Source organism: Gymnoscopelus microlampas, assembly GCF_963454915.1.
Source record: "Gymnoscopelus microlampas genome assembly, chromosome: 3".
NCBI classification, from domain to species: domain Eukaryota; kingdom Metazoa; phylum Chordata; class Actinopteri; order Myctophiformes; family Myctophidae; genus Gymnoscopelus; species Gymnoscopelus microlampas.
Genome location: NC_139940.1, coordinates 27,142,628 through 27,153,965, shown reverse-complemented (window position 1 = coordinate 27,153,965; position 11,338 = coordinate 27,142,628). Strand labels below are relative to the sequence as shown.

Below are 11,338 nucleotides of genomic sequence, written 5' to 3'. Positions count from 1 at the left end.
AAAGCGTTTGCTGGAGAGAGAGCGAACAGAGTGAAACAATAGACGGGGAGAGTAATAACATGTGAGATTTAAATGACACCGGAGACAATGGTCTCTGCCAGGTCAGGTACAGTAGGTTATTGTGGGCCAGCATTGTTTGGAATTCTGCAATCACGATGGAATATGAAAAATCGGACAGATCCATCTTGATCACATGACGGTAGAGATACTGCGTAATGTTTGAACAAAATCTGTAGGAGTAATATAAAAATAAATGTTTTGCAATGATCGGCCTCCTGGTGGCGCTATAACAGGACAATGTGAAAATGATGGCATTTCTTTCTCGGCCTAGTGGGAATGTGCGTGCAAAATTGCGCGGCAATCGGATGCTGCGTTCATGTTTTGAGGCATTTGTTCAAAACGGGCCACTCCTGCAAACTTTAGATGCCGATCTTAGGCAATCAGGATGGAATATGAAAAAAATGACATATTCGTGTTGATCACATGACTATAGAGATAATATGTACAGATCTGTGTGATGTTTGGACAAAATCGCTATAAAAGGCCGATGTGAAAAATGCAGGGCAGAGGTTTTTTCCTTGGCCTCTCTAGGGAGTGTGCATGCAAAGTTTCACGCTCATCGGTCATGTTTGGACAAAATCTGTAGGAGTAATAACAACATTTTGTTTTGCAACAATCGGCCTCCTGGTGGCGCTATAACAGTGAAACATTTGGGGCAGAGGTTCTGCTCTGGCATCCAGGGAGTGTGTGTGCACAGTTTCCCGTCAATCGGGCCAACGGTGCCAGAGATTAGCTGTCCACTCTTGCAGCTGTCCCTTTGTAAATATAAGTCTTCAATTGTCTCGGAGTTGAGAAACGTTGGAGTTTGGAGAGCACCTGCAGAGGTGTCTATTCAGGTGGTAGCTGTTTGCTCATTTCTGTAGGTAGCCAGTTGACAGACACAAACACACACACGGACGGACGGACAGACGGACAGGGTGCAAAACATGTCTCTGCCACGCCTTCGGCCTGGCAGAGACAAAAACAAGAAGAGAGCGAAGTAAATAATAAAACCATGAGAACAGAGTGTCAGTGGAGAGAGAGGGGAAGAGAGATAAGAAGGAGCTCATTTCATGGAGGTCACCCACACTGCAAATGTTTTCTGCTGTAACTCTCCACAAATGGGGGGTATGAAAGTAACATCATACAGTAGGTAACCAGTGGGCGAGGCTAATTACCACCGATTAGCCATGTTAGAAGACCGGGGTTCATTTCAATTTGAAAAGACAGACAGGAGTTGGCACCCATTAGCACTTGCCGGAGATTCGTCTCCATGGTGATAGGGTAATGATGGTTCACCCGAGAGGAGCCTAGCATTGGTCAGGGGGTTGCCATAGACCAGCAATTCCCAACCTGTGGGAATTAAATAAACATGCTCTGAAAATGCATGCGGCCAACTCATCTGACCACTTAACATGGCTGCTGTGTTAAGTGGTCAGATGGGTGGGCTGCGAACACTTTCAAGATTTTCAGGTGAGTCCTGATCCAGAAAATGTTGGGAACCGCTGCTCTGCCATGGACAAACACCGTAACCACCGTCCACCACATTATAAGTTCAATAAAAACCCACAGTAGCGGTCTAATGGAAAAGCCAGACAGAAAGATAACAGTATTTTCCTTATCGGAGAGTGTCCCCATACAGGTTATTTTTCTTGCTTACTACTTACTGTAGGTCTATGCTACATTCTTCAGTTCCTCGTGTATCTATATGGCTGGGCTCAGACGTACAGTAGCACATACTTGGCCTGATGTAGATCTGATTGGCTGGCCCCAATGTTTCAGAGGTAGGCTAGTCTATGCTAGAGACGTTTCAACGGTGCTGTGGTTCTTGTAATGTCAATTAAGAAGATGAGCATTCTCAATCCAGTGTTAAAGCCTCTGTGATGCCTGTGATGTTTGATCCTCACATCATCACACGTCTTCAAGATGGTACCTATAGCAACACTCTTGCAGCTGTCCCTTTGTAAATATAAGTCTTCAATTGTCTCGGAGTTGAGAAACGTTGGAGTTTGGAGAGCACCTGCAGAGGTGTCTATAAGGTGGTAGCTGTTTGCTCATTTCTGTAGGTAGCCAGTTGATTTTCAGTTTTGTTTTTAATGAAGAAATGCTCAATAGTTTTGTTGAATTTCTTTGCCATTATGCAGCAAGTGGCAGCTGTACTGTAGTTTGATGAAAAGGCGGACGGAAATAGTCGATAGTCTATACTAGAGGTTTAGGCCGCTACTCGGCCCTCACACCTACGTCGCACCGCTGATACGACTGGTATGCCCATATATGGAGATCTCTGTATCTGTCAGTCCTTGTCCTTATCATGCCCATATATGGAGATCTCTGTATCTGTCAGTCCTTGTCCCTTTTATACCCATATATGGAGATCCCTGATGTCAGATATTTCTGTATCTGTTAGTCCTTGTCCCTTTTATGCCCATATATGGAGCTATCTGTATCGGTCAATCCATGACCCTTTTATGGCCATATACTGTATGGAGATCATCAGTATATGCCCATATATGCGCATGCCACCCTTTTGTGCCCATAGCTGACTGATTTTGCGCCTGATGCCATGACATTGACATTGAGGTTAGACAACACACTCCATATTTGGGCGTAGCTGCATTGGCTCCTTATATGGTTATGGCTGAGTCATGGTGCCATGAGTGTGACAACGTGGTTCACCCGCCCGCCCGTCCTCCCTTAAGGCTTTTTTAAATATAGGATTGTGTGCCCCTGTCCGAGCTGATTCCATTGCATTGATGGATTATTAAAGGTAGGGTAAGTGATTTTCTTTGGTTAAAATAAGTGTTAAATTGCTCTATATTCTGATACTCATTGCTATAGAGTGTTTTTTCCAGTAACAGGAGTCTCTCCAGTTCTAGATTTAACAGAAAATGCATTTTCAGGTCAGGATACCAATTTCATCCAGTCAGGATAGAGAACTCAGACAGGAGGACACTAGCCTCGTTCCCAGCCTCACTCATCTGCGAAGAGAAGAGGCTGGTCACGACCTAAAGCAGAGAGTGTCTCGGAAGTCCTGAGTGGACAGGATTCCTTTTTTGACCAATCACAACACTTGTTTCATTCACGGAGAATGTTAACAGATTTGTAAAGCGTCATTTCCTTGGGCGGTACTTCTGCCAAATTCAACCACTTCCGCCTAGACAACCAACTTGCCCAGCATGGGAGGACACAGATTAAACAAGTGCAATTGGAAGTGATGACACAAAGAAATTAGCAGACAAAATTGGACCTGGAACACTAATAAGCTGATAAATGAATACTCTCTCCTGATTGGCTGAAGTTTTGCAACCCACCTGAAAATGTATTTTCTGTTTATTAAAGAGCTGGAGAGATGGGGAGACTATATAGCTGATTACTATCAGAATATAATGCTTTAACCTTTTAATCACTTACCCTGCCTTTAATAATATTTAAATCATCTTCTCAGTTTATTTAATGTTCAATAAACTCAGCTTCCTGCTACAAATTCTAGAATGAAACTTAGTCATGGTCATTGGATAGTTTCGGAACTTCAAATTAATGCAACCCCTCACTGCTATAAAAATGTAGTAAATCTCTCTGGGAACAGCTAAGTGGTGGTGGAGGACAGCTTAAGTTACAGACAACATGTGCACTTGTGACAGGAAAAGAGTTATTAAGCATGAGTTACTTAGTTGCGTGTGGGTGTCACACACACCAAAGAAAAAGCCTGATAAAGGCTCACAAGGCTTTGCAGCACTACACATTGTGAACTTGTAAATCGACTAATATATGAACTGTGAATCAGCTATAATTATAATATGAACTATGAATTGGCTATATGAACTTGTAGAATGGCTAGATATCAGGCATTCGTTTATCTGTTATGTGCTGTGAAAATTAAATCCCAGGAGAAGTTATATATTGTAAGCTACAATCCTTGTTTTTCTTGGACAGACACATCCATGCAATCGTGCATGAACAGACATACTGTAGGCCTACATGTGCACAAAAAACACATTTTGCACACCCAGTGCAATATAACCTATGTGTGTTATAACTGGGAGAGGAAATGGGTGAGTCTAAGGACATTTTGGCAACAAATCACAACACCTCCCCTTTAGAGTAAATGTTACAGTTAACTTATTTTAGACTCAAGAGTACTTTTTGCCCTGACACTAATGCATCCATTAGCACGTTTTGCAGAATAGTAGAACAAGATATTATGAAGATGATCAATCAAACTTTCAAAGAACTTAACAGCAGATGAAAGGACTCCTTTTTATCAAACGAATTGATGATTGTGACTGTGAATAGGTGCGGATAAAGGTGGGGGGATTTGTGTCCAGCATAGACAAATATTAGACATTCTATCTCAGCTGTCTTACAAATGTTTACAAAAGGATAACCACTCAACCTACGACTGTAGTTCTTTTCAACAGGGGTTTATTTAGAAGGTATTAGACAAGTCAGCACCCTATTAGTTCTGTATTGTCAACACTGCCTAAATCATTGTCTGATCTTCCATAGTCCCATGTCAGAGTTTGTTTATTTTTATTTTATTTTTTTACTAAGCCCTATGCCCACACCTAACAAGTGTATATCAGAGACTCTAATGATTTAATTAATACAATTTCATGTGTCTGGGACGAGCATGGGTTATATTTCTGTGCCCAATTATGCGTTGTTTTTGCTTCTTCTGTTTTTTTACGTCCTTAAATGGGGGCCAGTTGCTCTCTTTTCATTTTCATTTCCGTACCAAATTAGCAGACCATTGAGGCCAAGAGATGGATGGTCATCAGGTGTGTTTATGTGCTCAGAGAAATTACATTTTGTCTAGCTTGATTGGACTAAACCATTCTACGGCTGTGGAAATGTCAAAGCTGTGTGAGGTTATTAAAGTCATAAATAACTACTACAGGTGCGGCCTGCCACTGTGCCAGGGAGAGCAGACCTTTGAGATGGACGTAGATTATCGCTGTGATGGAAATGGGAGATATGGCTGCTCATACAGATTACACTCACACACACAATAAATATATGCAAATACACAAAAGCATGTACACACAAACATCATTGCGTGAGTAATAATACAACAGGGCTCACATGTGCAGTGAGAAAACTCACAGGCAGCTACACCCAAGGAACCACATGAACGCAAAATGCAGTCCAAGATAAGCCTGCCCGCACGCACACACGCGCGCACACACACACACACACACACACACACGCCGCGCGCACGCGAAACATCCGCCTACAGTCATTAACTTCCCTATTCCACATTACAATTGGTGACTGTTTAACTCCGCCTGCGGTCGTTGTGGGAAAATGACATTATCGGTTTGTTTGGCTGTCTGGCTTTAGCCTAGTGGACGGAAGTAAAGTGCTGTACTTATGATTTAAGACCCACCTATAGTTATATGATAGTGAACATTGAACCATGTGAGTATGCTCTGGGTAAGTGACGTATTGCTTTCCAGGAATACAGTGTGTGTCTGTGTATGTGCGTGCACACTGCACATACACCTGCACACGATAAAGAAAAGGTAAACAAAAAGGCTAAAAGAGAAAAGTCAAGAATTGAATTGGGCCTCCGTTGGATTAGTCAAAATTGATTTTACCTTCACACGCTCTACTCAGTGTGGATGCATTTTCTTTTTTTACAGCAACACACAGAGAAGCAGAAACTAACAGGAAATAAGTAGTGTTGTTGCTCTTATCTCTGGAAACATAAATGGCATGCTTTACCTATACAATAAAATCCTCAAAGTTAATTTATCCATTTGTAACTCTGAGTGTACAAATATGCGGGTGGCTGTGTAGATTGTGCCAGTGGGGCCCAATGACAATTCACTAAAATGTATATAGGTTAACGCTTAAACAGAATATGTGGGCCAATCAGTACAAGGCCCCTCCTATGGCCGTAATGGGGTCCTTGGCCCTCCTAATGCAGATTTACATTGCGTGTTCTTTTTAAGAGTATTTCACATATTTCACCTATTTCAGTATCTGAAATATGTGGTGTTGTTTTGCATATTGAACTGCACCTTTATGTCACATAAAGCTGATTCTGATTTTGATCTTCCAAGAAACCTTTTGTAAGGTGTTGCATGTTGTGGGCGCACAGTGAATCTTGGTACACTGAATAAAGCCACAAGCATCGTCCAAATCCATCACTCGCAATCCATCATCCCTGGTGAGAACTGGCTGTCCATTAGTTAATGGACCAGAAACCAGGGAGAGAGAAACAGATGTAACCTGATCTGTCCACCAACGCCCAATCGCCCCCCACCCTCCCTTTCTCTTTTTCATGATCTGTAGCGTCAGACCATCTCCCTTCATCCATGTCGTATCTGTCATGGATATTGGTTATGATGAAATCTTATTAGATTCTACCTCCATCTCTTTTGTCTGTCTCACATGCTATTTTGGTCACTCCATTTCTCTATTTCACTTTTTTCTCACACTCAAACACACACACACACACACACACACACACACACACACACACACACACACACACACACACACACACACACACACACACACGCACACGCACACGCACGCGCACGCACACGCACACGCACACAGACCTCCTTGTATGAGGGGCCGTTCAGGCCATAAATAATGAAACACTTTCACACACGCTAACGAGACAGTCTTATACTTACTACTGAAATGCTTTTACATTCAATTTTGAGACACTTTCACACACGCTGATGAGACACTCTTACATATACTACTGAAATGCTATACGTTCAATATTGAAACACTTGCACACTCACTACTGAAACACTCTCACGTACATACATACTTTGTAAATCGATGCACGTTCATATATGAAACTTTATACATACTCATCTGAACACTTACGCATACATATGAGAAACACATACACATACATATATACTTCTGTGTCATATACACATGCATACGAAATGCTTGCACGCATACAAGTTAAACATTTATACATTTATATCTGAAACACTCACACATACACATATGAAAAGGCTGCATGTATATTGCTGAACACTTGTACATTTACAATTGAATTTCTTGTATATTATAACAAACTAAAATGAAAACTTTAGATGCATGTGCAAGCCTTTCACATGTATTCGTACAAGTAATTTCAGTAGTATGTATAAATAAATTCAATAATATATATACACATAATTTCAGTGATATGTATAAGTGAGTTCAGTATAATGTATAAAAGAGTTTCACATGTATTCATACAAGTGATTTCAGTAGTATGTATAAATGATTTCAATAGTATATATACATGATTTCAATAGCATACATACACATAATTTCATTATAATGTATACAAGAGTTTTACATGTATTCATACAAGTGATTTCAGTAGTATGTATAAATGATTTCAATAGTATATATACATGATTTCAATAGCATGTATAGATCATTTCACTATTATGTATACAATAATTTCACATGTATGCATACAAGAAATCTCAGTAGCATACGGAAGTGATTTCATTAACACCGGAAGGCACGGGCAGGTGCGCGCGCACACCAGGAAGACATTTCCAGAGAAGGAGAAGATAAGAAGGAGAAGACAAAGGCAGCATGCAGAGATGCGATGCGAACGTCTTTTTACCACTGGTCTCAGTAGCGGGGGGGGCGGAGGTGGGGGTGGGGAGACGTCCCCTTTTAACTCTATAGGAGACGTGCATTAAACTTTAAAGGAAACATGCAGTGCAACTATAATAAATATCCAGTTGAAACGTGACGCTTGTGGATCTGCTTTTTTCGGCTTCTAGGGTTCAAGTGGTTGATGTAAAAAAAAAAAAATCATATCACACAATGATTTGGCGGACCCCCTGTAGTAACTCTGAGGATCCCCTGTTGAAGCCCCCTGCTCTACTCTATTTAATCTAAATTAATGGATAAGTTATAGAACTGCCCCTAGCCATTTCCTATAAAACAGTGGTTCTCAACCAGTGGTCCTTGAGGGGGTCCCCAGCAAAAGGTTTTAATACATTTTCACCCCTTTATCCATATTGTAGGCTATATGTTGGCTATTCAAAAATAGCAGATATACAATAAATAAAAATAAAAGATTAATGTTAGTGGCACCAAAAAGATTCCCCCCGTTGACAAAACCGTCCCGGGGGGCACCGAACGGGTCCGCACTGACCCCAAATAGCTGATCTAGGCTATATGGGTTGAAGTGGTTAAACTGCTGGGGACCCCCAGAACACTTCCAAGGACCCCCCTGATGCGCGGCAGCGCGGGACGGGCGGGTGTCTGTCTGTCTGTCTGTCTGTCTGTCTCTGGTGGGGCATGAAATGAAGAAAAAAAACCTGAAAAAAACCCTGTAACAGAGTTCCACTGAGCATTTTTCGGTCTATTAGACGTCTAAATGACGTCTAAACGTCACCTAGCCGTCGAGTCTAAATCCGGTTTATGAGTGGTCTAGAATTGAAAGTTTTTTCAACGTCTAAACCTAGACGTTGTTTCAACGTCGTTTGAACGGCTAGATATAAATATATAACCGTTCAAATGACGTTCAACGTCTAAGCTTAGCCTAGACGTCAAAAAAACGTTCATTTTTAGACCTGTCATAAACCAATTTTAACCTAGACGTTATTTAGACGTCTAATTTTAACCCAATTATAGACGTTGTTTAGACGTCCTGTAAACGTCTATTTAATAAGGATATTAATATACTTATAATTAAATCAGATGTTTAAATAACATCTAAACAATTTGTAGGCATTATATACCTTTAAGATCTATCAGATTATTCACACAAAACCTATATTAATGCATTTAAATACCTCAATTTTAATGCAGATCCTGGTTCTCTGCCAAAAATACCTGATGGACCAAATTTAACCCTTTTTGCTTACCTTTGTAGTGTAGTCCCATGATGTTCTGATCATTTGTTTACATTATGTTGTCATCTTTCGGGATTAAATAGGTTGCAGTGTAACACTAATGTCATGCTATTCTTTATTGTACCAATGGATAAAATCATTTTTCTTAATGTTAACATTGATTTACTCTGAACATAACTACCATTCAACTGTAAGTTCAATCACAATACATATTTCAGCAACAAAAAACATACCAAAGCTTGTACAATCGTTCTTTAATTTTTGCACCTCTTAATGCTTTAAACCATTAAGACCTGTCATGTTAGATTTTAAACACTTTAACACATCTTATACTTGAGCTATTAAAAAATAGCAGATCTACAAGCTCATAGCACGGTGCCGCGCTACGAGCTTGTTGATCTGCTATATTTCTTTGAACGTATGTTTTTTCCTCAAATCTTTGCTTTGCCTAGATTTGAGTTAGAAATGTGTGTGTGTGTGTGTGTGTGTGTGTGTGTGTGTGTGTGTGTACATATATTCAAAGATTTGCACTTTTTTTTTTACAAAAATCTTCAAAAAATAGAAGATCTACAAGCTCTTATAGCGCCGGACAGAGTTCCGCGCTATGAGCTTGTAATCTGCTATTTTTTGAATAGCCTAATAAATCTTAAGTGACACAGATGCGTTCCCTGTCCTATTGGGTTAAACAACTAGAAAAGACCAAATGATCAAATAATAACATTGTATTTGCTTCAAGGCGTTGCCCTCTTCTTCTTGTAACTCCCTCCACCACTTCTACCAGGCGCCTGCTTGAAGTGGTCAGAGATGGCAGCGCTGACCAGGTTCTCCATTGTCTCTCTGAATGTCTTCTGAACGGCTTCTGCAGTCAAAACAATGACAAATAACTCTCAGGCTGACAGTAGACATTACAGAGGTTATCTAGTATATGTCAGTCACACGTGTACAACGTGAATAAGCAATTAACAAATAACTAGCACTGACAAAGTTATTTTTACCATTGATGACAGATAGAAGGCAGTGCTTTTGAAAGCTCTCTCCTGCTGTCCATGCAAGTAGAAAGGACTCATCAGGGCATTGGTGAAAAGTCTGAAACAAAAAGAAAACGCAAAGCTAAATTGCAAAAAGAAAAACGGCACACTCTGCCAACCTGCAATGAAGACAATTATGTTGATATGAAACAGAAATAATACATGAACACAGTGGAAAGTGATAAACAATACTTCCATTCTTACTTTTGTCTGTCTGCCTGTGATTTAGAATTTGAGGCTATACTTTGGCTGGTGCAGATCTTAATAAACAACAGTACTTGTTTTCAAGTTCAACATCATTATCTCTCCCCAATTAAATCTTTGCCAGAGTAAGATGACTTACAAACTTTATCAAAATGTACCTTTTGGAATCCTGTGACTTTCTCCAGGGAGTTCTGATAAGATTTCCTGTTGGTGAAAGACAAGGTAATTAGGCTACATGTCATACTTGCAACATCACCATTGAGGATTACTGTTAAAGTCAATTGAAAGGTGGAGTAGAGTCAAGACATTTTCTTGGCCCAGATTACGGCTTCACTGTAGGGGAGAGAAAACCCCCATTGCAACCCATTTTGCTCACTGCTACAATCAATTGAAAGTTACCTTGTGTAGTTCAGGATCTGACTTGGACCGGTGTGTAGCTTCAATATTCTGCTGGGTGTGAAAACACATTGAAATTACACCTTCTTACGAGTAGATGTACTGTTGTTGAAATACGTAATATGTGGGGCAGCAGCTCTGTAGAATACAACTCTCGTAGACGTATTTATGATTCTGACGTTTTCAATCTACGAAAACGTCAGAATCATAAATACGTCTACGAGAGTTGTATTCTACAGCTAGGGCAGCAGGACACGGGAAGCGTGATTGCACCAACTTTTCCATGATTTTGCTCAAAACAGGTCAAATACTTATAGGAATAACCTTACATCCAAACATCTATCAATAATATGACAGATAGGAGATGCTATATTCTCAGCACTTTACCATCCAGATTATCTAGACCTTACTATCATAAGGAAGAGAGCAGAGTAACTGCTCCACAAATAGTTGCAAGGAGTTGCAGTCATTGTCGTGGAATAGCCAGATAGATAGATACATAGATAGATAGATAGATATATAGATAAAATGTGACAAAAGTCAGCAGTTCGCCACTTCTAGACATTACCTAGAAGAGAGCTGTAAATACATGTAAATAGGCTACTGATTGATTTAAACCAGGGGTCTTCAACGTTTTCAGGCCAAGGAACCCTTGGCTGAGAGTGAGATAAAGCAGGGACCCCCAATATATATTGTATAGAATATAATCTTTTCATAGATTTCATTGATAGCTTCATAGACTTGTTTGACAGCACTGCCATCAGTGTTGGATTCATGTTAATGTGTATTTTCAGACTTTTAACCACACACACCGTCCATACTAAGTAAACT

At 40.3% G+C, this 11,338-nt stretch overlaps 1 protein-coding gene across 1 annotated transcript in view; it reads right to left on the bottom strand.

Annotated features, from left to right (window-relative positions):
- LOC311041801 (atrial natriuretic peptide receptor 1-like) overlaps window positions 1–6,361 on the bottom strand; it is a gene marked incomplete at its 5' end in the record, with an annotated part of 32,948 nt that extends 26,587 nt beyond the window's left edge. The window contains one exon of the mRNA XM_084052286.1: window positions 6,308–6,361. Within this exon, the coding sequence (XP_083908412.1) occupies window positions 6,308–6,361 (54 nt within the window). The remainder of the gene's footprint in view (window positions 1–6,307) is intronic.
- Window positions 6,362–11,338: the final 4,977 nt, after the last annotated feature.